The sequence below is a fragment of the Xiphias gladius genome, chromosome 22 (assembly GCF_016859285.1).
Source record: "Xiphias gladius isolate SHS-SW01 ecotype Sanya breed wild chromosome 22, ASM1685928v1, whole genome shotgun sequence".
NCBI classification, from domain to species: Eukaryota; Metazoa; Chordata; class Actinopteri; order Istiophoriformes; family Xiphiidae; genus Xiphias; species Xiphias gladius.
In genome coordinates, this window is record NC_053421.1 from 19,084,103 (window position 1) to 19,099,726 (window position 15,624).

Here is a 15,624-nt window from a genome sequence, read left to right on the forward strand (position 1 = left end):
TCCAGTTTTTTGGTCTTGATCTATTCTGTTGATACAGTAAATACCACTATTCTTTCCATTCTTTCCATTTGTACTTCATTCTGTTCATGATGGCTATACACTATTTTATCTTATGTTACTGTACTGTATTTCATTGATAAATGCTTACAGTCGTTTGTTTTCATTTTTAACCTGGCGATGTGCCTTCTCCACTCTCTTGTATTCCATTGTTCCTTTTGAATTGAGCCTGATTTGCAGCCACAGAAATGAATTCCTCAATACAAAAATTGCTGTTACTTGTGCTTGCATTGAGCCTGGTGCAGTATAACACCAGAATGACTAACAAAACATGGCAATAGTGATTCAGCATTTCATGCTAACTGTGTAGGCGGTGGTGGCATTTCCTCTAGTATTATGTCTTTTGTTTGCAGCAACTACTGCACTTTTGTGGCCCTGCCTTTGTCATCACCATGTGATATTATACATATGATGATGCCTTCACAGTTGCATTTATCTGGCGTTTTGTAGTGTTATGTCTTATTGTATTACATGCGGAAGCCTTGTCTTTTCATATAACTTTTTTTATAAATTCCTGTTTGATAAGTGTGAATGTGTATATTGTTTGTTTTAAAAACATTTAGGCCCATCCCTCCCTCCTCTGGCTTTATCAAAAGATAAACAACTAAGTAAATAAAATGCTAAATACCAAAAGTTTTCATTTTTGCTCGCTCGTCTTTAAGTGGTACAATTTTTAAGTTATGAACTCACACGATACATGAAATATATCGAAGGCTTGTCATATTTATTTGTGCCAACATATTCTATCTCTGGTTGGCTTCCATGTGACATCCATGTAACGTTCTTCCTCCCAGACTCTCAACGATGTGCTACACTGTTACATGACCTCCAGGCTGACAAACTGCTGTATCAGTTGTTGCCAGCCATGCGTTGCACTGATAATGATGACAGCGAACGTGTGTGTGTGTGTGTGTGCATCTACGTGTGTTTATTTTCCAGGAAGAAGTGCTCGCCCTCATTCAATGATATGTAACAATGTGTTAGCAAAAGCAACGTGTCGGCTTTGACCTACCAGTCTCAGCCTTCTGTTCTCAAGCCTTGATCCTGCACACAGGTGAAAAAGTGAAAATACAAGTTGGAATCTTCATATTGAGCTTCTCCTGAATTCACAAACCACAAAACATACCCATGAACGTCCCTGAGCGAAACCGCAGTCTCTGCTTGATTATTAGGGTTCTGGAGAGCAGAGTAAGACGTAGCTTAGAGAGTTTTTTTTTTTTTTATCAGTGTCAGATGAGAAGTGAGTGATGAAAAGAGATAGAGAGCTGAGATGACAGCTGTTTGAAGGAGAGCCAGCAGGAGGAGGTGCACAGGAGAAACATCAAATGTAAAAGACAGAAGATGCAACCCGCACAGAGCAAGACATCCATATACTAAGAATGAGTGAAACACCAGTAGAGCTTGAGGTAAGAACTTCACCAAAACAAAATGTTTGCCACGTTGTTATGAAGCTGTGTTTACCATGTTCACATGGTAACAAGGCTGACGTGAGTTTTAGTTGCTGGAAACTAGAGCAGAGGCATCCATGTTAAGTGGTTTTGAAGTTACTGAGTGAGGTCTATAGTGTGCTCACACTGTGTCGAACATCATATTGGATGCCAAGGGACAAACTTATATTGTTTTAATCAGCATTTTCCAGTAACTTTGGCAAATGTTAGAGTAAGCAAGAAAACACATTGTACATACTGTAGACATTCTTTCTGAAATTAACATGCATTGTGATTCTACTGAACTTTAAAGTAATATTAAAATTGTGAAGTATATAGGTCAGTGGAGATATTAAACAAGAAATACAGGAATAACCACTTTGTTATGAGTTTCTTAGCATGTGGCAACTCTTAACATTTGTTGGTGTCATTTTGTTTCTGAACAGAGTGGGCTCTTACAAGTCAGCAGTGTTTGATGTTGAAAATGGTGAGAGCAGAATTTGGCCTCTAAGCCTTGTGCAGGAATTACTGTGTGGAAATTACTTTAGCTTTGACTGGGATTAAGAATGGATGTGTTTTCTTAGAGGTGGATGAGTGGCAGGTTGAGGGATGTTTGAAATCACTGTTAAGTCTTCTGTACTTGTTGTGGGCCCAGTTCGATTAAAGATTTATGATGGGACATGACCAGAGTGTGCACACTGATGTACAACCTTTTTTTTTTTTTTTTTTTTTACATACTGAGCACATTTTATGTTTTGCGTGATATTCCTGATTTATTTATGATGACATAACCTGATGTTTAATATGTATGTACATTACTGTGACTATTTGTGATCCTCCCCTACCTGAGGATCTGGACCTAGCTAGGGGATGCAAGATAAATCTAAGGTGTCACCAGATGATTAATGAGACAGGACAAAGAAGAGAAACACTCAGAAACACAAAATTTTGCTTCATTTTTCTGGATTTTCTCAGATCTTTGCTTGAAATACTGGAGATGTTTATTAAAATAAAACACCCCAAGAAGGGAAGAACATTGTTGGGTTAAACTGCTCACAGCTCATAGACATATTCATCCTGCGATGAGGGGTCATTGGTGAATATGAGTTAACTATAAAGTAGGGCTGCCACTATCTATTATTATTATTTATTTGTTTTTTAAGATATTCAATTTACTATAATATAAGACTAAGGAAACCAGAAAATATTCACATTTGAGAATTTGAAAACAGAGAATTTTGACATATTTTCTTAAAAAATAATAATCAATTATCAAAATAGTTGCCGATTATTTTTCTGTCAATTGACCATCGATTAACTGACAAGCAATTGCAACCCTACTGTAAAGGTTAAAAAAAACAACTTTGTAACATCTGCGCAGGGGTAGAATGAGGGCTCATCCTGGATTGTCAATATCAAATCATTTATATTTCTATATTTCTACTGTTAGTAAAAATTAATTGGAGCTACTACACAAAAAAAATTATATTTCCAAAAATGCCATGGTATTTCGGTATAACCAGTTATATTCTGTTTTCACATGCTCACTTCAAGCTTCAGCTATCAATCCAGCCATCGCCACAGCCAGAACTTGAGAGGGGTCTTCAGCCGCCACTCCCCACCCAAGATCCCTCTGAGACCCATCAACAAACCCAGCTCCAGCCTGAGATACAGCCGTCAGAGTCTAACCCCGAGCAGCAGCAGCAAGCAAAGCCACTGTGGATAAAACATAGAAAGCTGCTTCTCCTCTTTTGGGGGTTTTCTTTATGTGCTGCCTTTCTGGGACTAATTTACTATATGCATCAGAATCGTCAAAATAGGAGCAATAACCAGACAGTTACTGGTAGGCCTGACATACAACGGTGCAGCAAAATTCCATAATATATTCAGAACTTGTCATTTTGTCTGACTTTTCTCTGACTCTTTCCTGTAGTGACTCCGTGTCTTTCCCCAGCCTGTCAGTGGGCGTCGGCTCGTCTGTCCATGTCTGCTGATCAGTTCAGGGAGCCCTGTGAATACTTCTTGTTCACATGTGGATCGGACAGACTCTCACCAGACAGAGGGGGAGGACAAAGAGGACAGGGCATCCCTGGACACCCACAGAATCAGAATGGGAAGTTTGTGTGGCCAGAGAGGAGAGGACAAAGTAAAGAGCGAGAAGACAGGGGACTGAGAGAGGGAAAAATACTGGACAGAAAAACTGTGCTACTGCAGTATCTCCGGAAGATTTTGGGTAGGAGTCTGCAGCAGAAAATGCCCTCTAGTGTACACCTCTCTGGGCCGTATCGCTTTATCCAATCACTCTGGTGCATAAGAGAGCATGTTACATCCCTGCATGGCCTGAATTGTGTTTTTCGGTATCTCTCTCTCAGAATCAAACGACAGTGCCAGTAGCTCAGCGGTGCAGAAAGCCAAAGGATTCTACCATTCCTGTTTGGACACAAGATCTATAGACAACGCTGGAGAAGAGCCCTTCCTCACACTCATCCAGAAAGTATGATAGTCATATACCCTTTGTAAGCAGGCCCTAGGCTGATAATTCCCAAACAGTGTCAGAGCTCCTTTATTGCTTCCCTTTTCAGAGGTGAAAGCGAATTACTTGTCAATCATACTGCTCGGCTTCTCAGGCAACACTCAGATTTTGGCAAAATACAGAGAAACAATGCATCTTACTGCGAAGACTGCAGGATTAGTTACACAGGTTGGCTCAAGGGGGTGCTATTACAACAAGTTGTTATTTGTCACATCTTCTTTGGTGAGGGTAAAAAAAAAAAAAAGCTCAGTGGTGGTGGTTCCTCCTTTGTTCCTCTTGTTCCACATAAAATTATCTAGAGTTTAAATGATTAGTCGATTTATTTACTAACTGATCACTTAAATGAATCGTCAGCTCTTTTGTTAATCGGTAAGTAATTTTATCAAACAAATATTAGTCTTCTCAAATGTGAGCTCTGATTGGGATTTGGCATACATGTTGTTGATTGTCTCAGATGGACAGATGCATTTATTTGTGAGAGACACATGTTAAAAGATGCTTTGTTTATTTTCATATTTCAGGCCTGCTCTTTTGATTTTGATAACCCCCTTTTTGTTCTTAATCTGTGTGTGTGTGTGTGTGTGTGTGTGTGTGTGTGTGTGTGTGTGTGTGTGTGTGTGTGTGTGTGTGTGTGTGTGTGTGTGTGTGTGTGTGTGTGTGTGTGTGTGTTTGTGCAGCTGGGAGGTTGGGCAGTATCAGGTCGGTGGAACCAGACTGATTTCAACTCCACCCTGAGCCTGCTAATGAGAGACTACGCCACCTTTCCATTCTTCAACCTCTATGTGGGCAAAGACCCAAAGGAAATTGCCCGTGGGACGACCAAAAGATACATACAGGCCAGCATCCGTTATGATAATTTATAAGTCCTAACATGTTGGTGGGAGCACTGCCATAATAAAGTAGGCTTTGTGTTATTACTTTAACTCAAGTCTCCTCTTTTTCAACAGATTGATCAGCCAGATCTGTTGATCCCGATTGAATGGAACAACAAGACGCAGAAGTCTCAAGCTAAAGCTCAGGTTGTTGACTTGGCTGGACCATTACTGACCCAAGAAATATCTTTTAATGGATACAACATTCATCCAACCCCACGAATACACTCCTTAATCATTCTCCTGTCTCTTTTCATCCAGACATTACGTCCCTTCTTGGCAACATGTCAGAGATACCTGGCGCTGTTGGGGGCCCCGGACAGCAGCAGCATGATCCACGTGGGCATGTTCATGTCTCTGTCCTCTGAGCTCGCTGTAACTGCTGCACCTCTGCAATATCGCCTGTCGAAAGGACAGCTCTATCAGCGCATGACCATCAAAGAGCTACAGGTACCGGAGGAGGAGGAGGCTGTGTCGCTATACACACTTACCGTGTCTGAATTCACTGAAATGATAGATCTTCTTTATGTAAATGCTCCCGCAGATCCAGGCCCCTGCCATTGATTGGTTGGGCTGTCTACAGGCCGCTTTCCATCCGCTGCGATTAATCGAAGACGATCATGTCCTTCTGCATAACCTACCCTACATGGTGCAAATGTCCCCCATCATTGGGAAATGGCTGAACAAGCATGAGCTGAGCACCAGGTACTGTAAGTGACGCGGAGCAACACACAATCAAATTCACATAAACCCTGCCCCTTTTTTCTTTTTTGACCTTTTGCTGTCTAATTTGATTCCACTCAGCGGTCCCCTTCAAACTTATATGGTCCTGAATCTGCTGCACACCCTGATGCCTGCCCTGGACTCCAGATTTTCTGAAACAGCAAAGAATTTATCTGTAGCTCTGGGTAACACTGAAGGGGTGAGTCAACACAATGAAACCATTACATTTTATTAAAAAAAAAAAAAAATTAGGCCTATGAATTGATTCCTTTGAGTCACGTCTTCTCTGTGGGACTCTTCACCAGGTAGCTCCTCGCTGGAAACACTGTGTGTTGGAGACTGAGAGGGGATTTGACTCAGTTCTTACACACCTTCTCAGTGAAAGGACAGCACACCGAGAGGTGAGGAGCGATTTTGGAGATTTGGGACATAATTAATTCAGTAGAGATTAAAGTTATGAGGCTGATATGCAGCATATTGAAGATTTTCATTGTCCAACAGGCAAAGGAGATTGTTCAAAACATATTTTCCTCCTTCAAGTCCAAATTACATGAACTCAAGTGGACGGATCAGAAGTCTCTCCAGTCTGTTATGAAAAAGGTAAGAAGCAAGAATTGTTATTGTACTTTGATTTTTTTTAACTGTATTCTGTAACCATTTTGATATTTATTGTCTGTCTTCTTCCAGGTTCAGTCTTTAATCCCAAGACTCTGGACTACAAGTGAGATCTCCAGTGAAGCTGAGCTTGACCTGCTTTTTTCTGAGGTACATTACCTCCAGTGGCCCCAACAGATTAGGTGTATTAAGATGTTAACCTCTTTATTTGATGCCCTTCCCAGTTAAACCTCTTTCCCAGTGAGTTTAACCCTAGTTATACCCACCTAAACTCACTGAACTTCTTTGTCTAATAAATTTGTATGCATTAACATCATATCTGACTCCACAACCAGGTGTCGGTGAGCACACATAGCTTCTTCTCCAACTATGTCCAGCTACTGTCCCTTTGGCAAAAGAAGCGCAGAAAACTCCTGACTGAGCAGATCGAGGCGTTTGATATGTAAGTGTCGGCTTTGTTCTTATATATATATATAATATATATATATATATAAAAAATAAGAAGATGAATGTTTTAAGCGTGTATTTAAACTTTTTTCTCATTTCTTTCAGTCTGTCTGTCACACCACTTCTCCTGGGTAATGAGCTCCTCTTTCCCATGGGAATGTTTGTCCCCCCTCTCTTCCATCCAAACTATCCCAGGTAAAGAGAAGACTGATTTTGAAAGCTCTATTACTGTTTTTTAAAATATATATTATTATAATTATTGAACATTATGGTACACTTTCTTTTCTTTTCGTATTTTAACAGGGCAATGAATTATGGTGCAATGGGTTTCCTTATCGCCAAAGATATCCTCCACTTGCTTCTGCCTGACAGTAAGAGAAGCTCGCATTTGTTGTGTTAAGGTTATATACACAGTAAATTACCATAAAAATATACTAATTTTCAGACATAAACACAGCATTCTCTACACTCCAGTTACAGATTGTTTACTGCAATATCATGACCATGACCATGTCTCTGTTTTGCTGTAGTCTACTCTCAGAGTGAGACGGTGCATGCTGTGGGGGGGTGTGTGTGGGCTCACTATCTCACTATGACAGAAAAAGCAAGCAGAGGTGGAGCATTTTCTCTCTCAGCAGCGCAGCAGCAGGAGGTGTGGGTGCAGTATTCTGCACTGCAGATAGCGTTGCAGGTGAGGAGGCATGTTCAGGCTTTAGTCTCTGTGTATGACAACACCATTAGGCTCATACATCCACATTTTGTCCGCCCTCGTTCCTCAGGCTTATCATCAGAGTCTAAAGAACCATCCGGGGGACACCTCCATCTCAGGATTCTCACTCACTCGCCTGTTTCTCTTATCGTTTTCTCAGGTAATGTACGTCAATCATTCTCTTTCAGTTTTTTCATCTTCTTTCCTCTCAGCTTCTGATCTCATGTCTTTTAATGTATTCTTTTCCAGGTTAACTGTGACTTTGACCCCTACCATGAGTTCATGCCCTTGGAGCCCTCCTTTTTGATTACAGTCATTTGCGCCAAATCTCACCTGTGTCCGACAAACCTACAGTGCCCAAATAAAACCCAGCAACATTCATTACAAACATGCTGACGAGACTCCTCTGAAGACCGGCAGGACTTTTTTCTGACTAGTCTGACAAAGTATTCACATCTGTTGTAGACACTAACCAACCATACTCTGGATTTTGGCAAACTGTTGTTACAAAGAAAGTTTATATAACAAAAGTGTACCTACAGTATGTACAAACCAAGAGACACTGACATTTTTTTTGTATTGGCTTTAATTGTTTTTAAGATGTGTTTGCATGTCCCATTAATTGCACAAGCTGTTTAGTATTTATTTAAATAAAAAAAACAGACATTTGAGAAAATATTTTCGTGTTTCAGTTTCAGTGGTGGAAGAAGTACTCAGATCCTTCACTTAAGCAAAAGTACCAATGCAAGAATGTCAAAATAGTCCATTGCAAGTAAGAGTCCTGCACTCAAAATCCAACGTAAGTAAAAGTACACAATTATTAGCAGAAAAATGTACTTAAAGTAGCAAAAGTAAAAGTATCTGTCTGCAATAGAATGTCCCGTGACTGATATATTATTACATGACATTATTAAATTTTTAATATGGATGCAACAATGTAAGCAGCATTTTACTGTTGTATCTGCTTGAGGTGGAGCTCGTTTATCTACTTTCGATGCAGTCAGGTAGTTTAGTGCAGTGGTTCCCAGCCTAGGGGTCCTAGGCCCCTCCAAAGGGTCACCAGATAAATAACGGATCTTTTTCCTTCTCTGGGCCTCCAACCGTCATTTAAATGAAAACGTCTGATAAGTTCAGAGGGGAAACGTCTCTCTGGTGGAACTGCTAACAACTCATATTGAGTTGAAATGTGGTAAAGGGCCCCAACTGGACAGCGTTTCTTTATAAGGGAGCGCAAGCGGAAATGTTGGAAACCACTCATTGAATCTTGACAGCGAGTTGCATTTTATAATCTTATCATATGTTCTTTTTATGTGAAATCTTAATCTGTAAACTAACAAGTAACTATATCTGTTAAATAAATGTACAGCAGTAAAAAGTACAGTATTTCCCTCTGAAATGTAGTCTAGTAAAAGTTACATTAAATGTACGTACTTAAGTACAGTACGAGTACCTCCAAATTTTTCCCAATTACATTTCTTGAGTAAATGTACTTAGTTACTTTCCACCACTGTTCATTTTGTAAACTGTAAACTGTTAAAACCAAATAGTTTCAAATGAGTTCCTAATTAAGCCGCAGTTTAGTTTTGTCTCCTAAGCGATGAAGACAGATGAAGTACAAGTATGTATCAGGCCTTATACTCAAGTAAAAATATTTAAGTCCAATCAGTGAAAGCACTCAATGTAAAATGTCCCCTTTGAGTGCTATAATCATTATTATTCAAGGAATTGTAAAAGAAAAAGCAGCAAATCCTTGCATTTGAGAAGCTGGAACTTGTGCATATTTGGCATTTTTGCAAGAAAAATGACTTTAACGATAATCAAAATAAATTTCCAATGAATTTCTGCCAATCATTTTAGTTCTACTTGTATGTATACTAGACTGTTGGACAGTTTAATTTAAAACAAAGCATCATAATTTGAAAAGTAACTAGCGACGGAAAACTGTCAAAATAAATGTAGTGGAGTAAAAAGTACAATATATATGTCTGAAATGTAGCGGGGTAAAAGTACAAAGTAGCATGAAAAGATAATACTATTAGTTGATATTAAGTAAAGTATTCGAGTAAATGTACTTAGTTACTTTCCACCACTGATTGTAGACAGCAGTTACACAGCAACTAAAGAAATGCTATTTTTCAAAAAAAAAAACAAAACAAAAATGTGCCTGTCAAACTTTCCAACAATCAGCTGGAGAGTTTCATTTTTCAGATTTCTTTTTGAAATATGAAATAGGCCAACAGAAAGAAAAAAAATGCGGAGGAAAACAACAGCCAGAAAAGCCTCGGAGCGGGGCGCACAGGGAAACGCTAACAACAACATTACAGCAAGAGGAAATACACCGTTGAGGCTGGTGAAACGAACAGGCAGACCCACTAAAACTCCGACTGGGAAAGGCCTCGGAAAAGCAGGAGCCAAACGCTTGGGCCGGCTACTGAAACGGGCCATCCAGCACCGGGAGGAGCCCGCAGGGAGGGGACAGGCCTCTCTGCCCAGTGAGTGACAGCTAAATGCTAACTGTAGCTAGCTAGTCAAAGCAACTTTTACCACTTCAGACTTTTCTGTATTTTCTTGTGTTTTTTTTTTTCTTTTTTTTTTCTATTTGAATTTTTTTTTTTTGGGAAGATAGCTAGCTGCTTTGTTACTATCTTAACTTGCTCCAGCCAACACTTAACCTAGCTTGGAGGGCAACCCAAAACAAAACTGGGGATTTCCGCACCTGAGTGTCCAGAACTCATGTGGGATCACTTAATAGACAGAAGGGGCCATTGGGAGATTTGCCACTGAGACAGTGATGTTAGACATATTTTTTAATTAAGAGACAGAAAGAATTTAAGAAAAAAACACTTGCTTTTTGAATGTATCAAATCCTACACATATAACAAGTTTTACTTTATTTGGCGATACTTGATGTAAATGTTATTTCCTAACATGAGGGTCTAACTCCCATAGATGGATTAACCTCCCAGGGCAAAAAATGTATTGTTGGGCCCCTACTGACCCCCACTGTACATAGTTTCATTATTTCCCCTGGCACCCAGAAACCAACCAGTGCTCTAAAGTAGGAATGATTAAGTTGATTAACTGATGATCAATTGACAGAAAACTGATTGGTAACAATTTAGATAATGGATCCATTTTTTAAGTAATTTTTTTAGGAAAAAATGGCAAATGTTAAGTAGTACCAGTTTCTCTAATGGGAATATTTGCTAGTTTCCCTGATTTTCTATGACAGTAAACTCAAAATTTTTGTGTTTTTGACTGGTGCTTAGACAAAAAAAAAAGAAGGCGTTTTTAATGTGTTAACTTCATCAGGGAATAATGATGAGGATTTTTCAGTATTTTCTGACATTTATAGACGGAAAAGTCAATTGATTATTATAGAAAGTAATTATCATACCCATTAATAATGAAAATTGTTGGTTGCAGCCATACAGTTCTCCTCTGATGTAATAATACTTCCTTAATACTCCCTCAATGTTTTCTTAATGTTAATTACTTGACTGACAGAAAAAAAGTGGAAGCATTTAAAAAAAAACAACTTTATAAAGAACAACCACAATAAAAACTAAAATAACTGAAGTCTTAAAAGTAGATTTTGACACAGTGTCCCTCTACAAGACCAGAAACACAAGGTGGAGGATGGAGGACCCATCAGAGGTGATGTTGTAATTCATTGGTGCACATTTCTGACAAATCTGCATTTAATAGAATTATGTAGACCCAAATGATATGGTGTAAACCTGGGTCCTCTGGGCAGTTCTCCAGCAATCAAGCCTTGCTAAATGCTTTTTCAAAGCTCTCGCTGTACGGTCAAGAACAAATTTCTGGGGGAAAAATGCTAAAGCCTTTATTTATTTAAAGTTTGTGGGCCAAATTTAAATATTTTAGAGTTAAAAAAAAATTACTGGAATCGAATTCAGAAATATTAGTTTTTATTTGTAGAATGTAAACTCCTTCATGTTGCTAAAACCCCAAAATTCACCACAAAGTAAATAAATAAACAGAAAAAAATAAAACAAAATACAGATGACACAACCTCAGCGTCCCCAATATTAGCCCTGACTGATAGAGACTGCAATCAAATTTGATAAGACTAAATATATATTAGACTGTAATTAACTGTAAGTTTACATTTATCCCATCACAGAATTCATGATTTGTGTGAGGAGGTTGGAATAAGATACAAATTCATTATTCAGACATGTCAATTAGCCTCCTCTCGTCCTTATTGGTTTTCCAGAGACTCCCGTTCGCCTTTTCAAGCATCAGATTTTAACTGAGGCTGACAATGCACCCAAGACAAACACTGCACAAACAAAGTCAGCCTCACATCACGTCTCCCAGCTCATCCTCAGCGTGGTTTCCCACTGCAAACACCGAGGTGGCATCTCTATGGCGGAGCTCAAGCAGACGCTGGCTGCTGGAGGCTACGATGTCACCAAGAACAACGGGCGGGTGAATGTGGTGACCAGAAGGCTGGTTAATAATGAGACAATTGTACAAACTACAAGAAATGCATCGTTCAGGCTGAACAGAAGGGTAAAGAGCATTTGCCTATTTAATTTGGTAACTTGTAAATACATTTGGTATTGATTAAAAAGGGAAATGCAACACTGCATGACATAAGAAAATTGTATTAAAATGTGGCCAAAGGTTGAACGTACTGAGAAGAGCAGCAGTTTTCTTCCCAAATGATGCAGTGTTGACTTGACCTCATAATTTCAGTGTACAAGTTAGAGACAACAGGTTTGTCTTGTCAACAATAATCTAAAAAATTATTTGTATTTTTCAATACTTTTTCTACAAAAAAAACAGATGAAGGCAGACACAATGTGTGTAAGGATTAGCACTGTGAAATCCCCAAAACCAAAAAGCGATCCGAAGCAGAGCAAAACAGCCAGCAAATCCCCCAAAGGACTAGAAAAGTCAGAGAGACGATCCATAAAGACTCCTAAATCAAGAAGGATATCACACAAACCAAAAGGCAAGACGAGCAGACGAGCAGCCAAATCACACAAACCAAGAGGTAACACTTGCAAACCGGCAGGCAAATCACAAAAGCTAACAAGCAAGACTCACAAACCAGCCGGCACATTGCACAAATCAAGAAGGAAGACACCGAAAAGGAGAAGAAAATCGCTACAGCCAGCCGGGAAGAAACGCAGATCTTCAGCAAACCCAGCCGCACGGGTTCAAATGGGCCCACTGAAGGTTCAAAAGACTCGGAGACGTCAACCTAAGCGAAACCGACATCCATATAAATCCTCCCAGAAAAGACAACCACCAAGACGGAGACTTCCTTAAACAAGATCAAGATTAAGAGCACAGCAACGTCAGTTTGCCAGGAGAAAGGCTTACTATTATTAGAGTGTGTAATTAATGGCTAGGAGTAATAAACTGAAATCTTTCGAGCAAACTGAAATTCTATATTTTCTTTTTATGTATCATCTGGGATGAAAACGTGTTTTCTGAAGATAGTTAAAATGTTTTTGTTTTTTATTTTTTCCATTTTATGCTTAGGTTAGGTAGGGAATTCCATGTGCTTTATCTCTCTGTAAGATTTTTTTCTCCACTGCGTTGTAATGACATTTGTCTTCTCAGTCTACATGAAACCAAACCGCACATTATTTAATGATACATTTTAATGGCACTGTATTGATATGCATAGCTCCAGGAATTGGTTGCTACAATTGGTAATGGTACAAAAAAAGCCATGCTTTTACGGAATTGGAGGACTGGGTACAAATTTAATGTATGTTCCACATGGTGGCCAAACAGCGTCATACTCGCATACACATAACTGGATACATGTCTGTAGTCCACGTGGCCTCACTGGTGAAACAGAAATTTGGTGCAATGTTTCTGTCATATCCACTCTTAGTCCATTGAAAAAATGTCCACGTAGTTTACTGTCTCATCAGTAGTCCATGAACTGTTTGTCACAGGACACCCCACACCTCCTCGAAGGCAGAGCACATCTTGGCACAGGTCAGTGCTGCAGACAGCGGGTAGTTACTGATTGACACAGTCTTCTCTGTGTAGTCCACATTCACCTAATAAAAGACAGAGAGATCTGTAACACAGATAACCGAAGCTGAAAGCAGTGAATCAGCCGCAACGTAGAGCCATTTCTCACCGCTCCATGTGCAAATGCTCCAATCACCACTGCAGCTGGTCCCTCTGGCACCAGAGTCCGGGGGCAGACAGCTTCTCCCGCAGAGAAGGAGGTGGTGATGCGAGGGCAGCCAGGAGGCAGGTGGTCGGACACTGGGTTTTTAATCATCCTCAGAAGCCTCTGTGGACCATCAGCGGCTCTGACACTCAGCTTGTGCAGCAGCTGAACTAAGATGGGAGAAGACAAAAGAGAAAGATAAGGACCAGCTGAGTAGGGAAGGCAGATGAGAAACTATGACACAGGTTTGTATGACTGACTGTTTTGTACTTTGCTTACAAAACGATCAGCTCAATTTATACGTAATTTATTCACCAGAAAAAAAAAAAAAAACACACAACTGAGGTGGTACTTTACCCATGAGGCCACAGAAGCGGGTGAAGGTTCTTGGGATGCGGGTCTGTGGGTTGATCTCTATTAAGGCGTTTTTCTCTGTGTGGATGTAAACCTGCAGCAGGCCTGCCCTGTTCAGTGGACTGTCCATCAGCATGAGCAGACACTGGTGAAAGTAAATAAGATATTTAAGTAATAAGTTATTTATAAAGTTTGATGAACAAAATGCCATTTCTCAGGACTTGTGGTTGTGTAGTCATGTCTTGAAAAACACCAAAAATGGGGGAAAAAAAATCTAACTGCATCTCCCTAATCAATTATAACAGAATAAAACAATGCACTATAGGTAGTTGGCAGCAACAAAGAAAACACATGTAAACTAAGCAAAGCACAACACACGGGAAACATAACAAGCAGTTGTGGCCAAATATTTTTAAAACCAAAAACCTAATGTGTATCAGGACAACAACCTATTGTGTATCAGCACAAAAAATTATGTGCTTGGGAGGGTTATTAAAATGCCAGGTTATGCTATTGAGGCTGGTGTTATGTAATCAACTGCAAGTTTAAAACTATTATTACTTCTTTTCTAATGTAACTTTTATTCAGTGAAAAATTGGAATTATTACGCAAAATGCACAATTAGACAAATATTGGGAGTAAAACTGTACCAATACTCCTGTCTGACTGAAACTGAACTTTTGAGGCTGTTACCAAATACGCAAATATCAATTTGAGAGTAATAAAAATCAGACTAACCATACACCAGCAAATATATGTGTGTGTGTGTGTGTGTGTGTGTGTGTGTTTTAACATAAACACGTAAGATAACCAAATATTTTTTTATAAGGATCCCTTAAATCAGGTTATTAAAGAACTGTGGTTGAGAGATGGACTGAGTGGGACATTTTATAGTTGAACTGAACTTGCCAGTGCTCTCTGATGTACAAACTGTGTGATGGAGACACTTTTTCTAAATTACCTCAAAAGTCTCCAAGTACTTTCAGCTGACATACTGCACGGGCTCTACTCCCTATGTATAATTATAAAGGTTACAGGATACTGGAAGTCATCATCAGGATACTGGCAAGACATCGGCAGCCATCATTTAGAGATAAACATGTTTTCTGAAACGAGTGATTACCTGATGTGTGATATCTGGTCTTATGTGTCCTGGATCTCTTCCACTTTTGACGATCATATTTTTGTGCTGGTCACAGTTTAACAGCTCAAATGTTTTTCCGACCTGGAGAAAACCAAACATATTTCGATTGTCGATAAATTCATTTGTTGTAAACCAATTTAAAAAGGTATGATTACTGATGTAACTTCCACTGCTGACAAGCTTGCCATCACAACAACACACTAGCACATGCCTGACGCCTTACCTTCACCGTTTCTAAAGATGCTCCCTCCAGAATAACAACCAGTCTCCGCTCCGCCATACGGTCATGCAGGCTGCGGAGGTGTTTGGCTGGTTTGGGTTCATATTCGTCCAAATGTTCAAGACCACGCTTCTTCCCATCAGGTGCCGCCATGATGCCTTTTGCGGGACTGTCGCAGTTGCTGTACGTCACGGCAGACGTGCGCGTTCACGAGTGGCCGTCTATAGTAACTGAGGCACGAGCATTGACTGTATATGACTCAGAGTTAGTTTGTGTGTGTGTGTGTGTGTGTGTGTGTGTGTGTGTGTGTGTGTGTGTGTGTGTGTGTGTGTGTGTGTGAGTGTTTGTGTT

At 39.7% G+C, this 15,624-nt stretch overlaps 3 protein-coding genes across 4 annotated transcripts; 2 read left to right on the forward strand and 1 right to left on the reverse strand.

Annotated features, from left to right (window-relative positions):
• Nucleotides 1–1,348: 1,348 nt before the first annotated feature.
• Nucleotides 1,349–8,744, forward strand: kel (Kell metallo-endopeptidase (Kell blood group)). 2 transcript variants are annotated; one of them, XM_040117499.1, is made up of 19 exons: nt 1,407–1,463; nt 1,931–1,971; nt 3,039–3,327; nt 3,418–3,717; nt 3,857–3,978; nt 4,695–4,853; nt 4,965–5,036; nt 5,151–5,339; nt 5,434–5,594; nt 5,694–5,811; nt 5,918–6,013; nt 6,114–6,212; nt 6,300–6,377; nt 6,563–6,669; nt 6,780–6,869; nt 6,978–7,045; nt 7,205–7,365; nt 7,454–7,543; nt 7,633–8,744. In XM_040117499.1, exons 2-19 carry the CDS (start codon nt 1,960–1,962, stop codon nt 7,777–7,779), a joined length of 2,358 nt encoding a protein of 785 aa, XP_039973433.1. In that variant the 5' UTR covers nt 1,407–1,463; nt 1,931–1,959; the 3' UTR covers nt 7,780–8,744. The 2 variants fall into 2 exon arrangements, with proteins under 2 accessions (XP_039973432.1, XP_039973433.1); XM_040117498.1 differs by lacking the exon at nt 1,931–1,971 and having other exon boundaries at nt 1,349–1,463.
• Nucleotides 8,745–9,483: 739 nt separating this feature from the next.
• LOC120784109 (histone H1-like) lies at nt 9,484–12,789 on the forward strand. The gene is made up of 3 exons (XM_040117602.1): nt 9,484–9,875; nt 11,624–11,922; nt 12,199–12,789. The coding sequence occupies exons 1-3, from the start codon at nt 9,635–9,637 to the stop codon at nt 12,685–12,687; spliced, it is 1,029 nt and encodes a 342-aa protein (XP_039973536.1). The 5' UTR covers nt 9,484–9,634; the 3' UTR covers nt 12,688–12,789.
• A 218-nt stretch (nt 12,790–13,007) lies between these two features.
• emg1 (EMG1 N1-specific pseudouridine methyltransferase) lies at nt 13,008–15,484 on the reverse strand. Its single transcript, XM_040117629.1, has 5 exons — nt 15,277–15,484; nt 15,033–15,134; nt 13,913–14,054; nt 13,520–13,725; nt 13,008–13,436 (listed from the first exon to the last, which is right to left on the reverse strand). The coding sequence occupies exons 1-5, from the start codon at nt 15,424–15,426 to the stop codon at nt 13,323–13,325; spliced, it is 714 nt and encodes a 237-aa protein (XP_039973563.1). The 5' UTR covers nt 15,427–15,484; the 3' UTR covers nt 13,008–13,322.
• Between the last annotated feature and the right edge of the window lie 140 nt (nt 15,485–15,624).

Coding starts and splice junctions, on each gene's coding strand:
- kel (XM_040117498.1), top strand. CDS start 1,437: ATGAGTGAAACACCAGTAGAGCTTGAG. Junction 3,328..3,417: donor CAATAACCAGACAGTTACTG/GTAGGCCTGACA, acceptor TCTTTCCTGTAG/TGACTCCGTGTCTTTCCCCA. Junction 6,014..6,113: donor AAAGGACAGCACACCGAGAG/GTGAGGAGCGAT, acceptor ATTGTCCAACAG/GCAAAGGAGATTGTTCAAAA.
- emg1 (XM_040117629.1), bottom strand. CDS start 15,426: ATGGCGGCACCTGATGGGAAGAAGCGTGGTCTTGAACATTTGGACGAA. Junction 14,055..15,032: donor GACCAGATATCACACATCAG/GTAATCACTCGT, acceptor TACTTTCACCAG/TGTCTGCTCATGCTGATGGA. Junction 13,726..13,912: donor CCGCTTCTGTGGCCTCATGG/GTAAAGTACCAC, acceptor CTCCCATCTTAG/TTCAGCTGCTGCACAAGCTG.
- LOC120784109 (XM_040117602.1), top strand. CDS start 9,635: ATGCGGAGGAAAACAACAGCCAGAAAAGCCTCGGAGCGGGGCGCACAG. Junction 9,876..11,623: donor GGGACAGGCCTCTCTGCCCA/GTGAGTGACAGC, acceptor TTGGTTTTCCAG/AGACTCCCGTTCGCCTTTTC. Junction 11,923..12,198: donor CGTTCAGGCTGAACAGAAGG/GTAAAGAGCATT, acceptor CAAAAAAAACAG/ATGAAGGCAGACACAATGTG.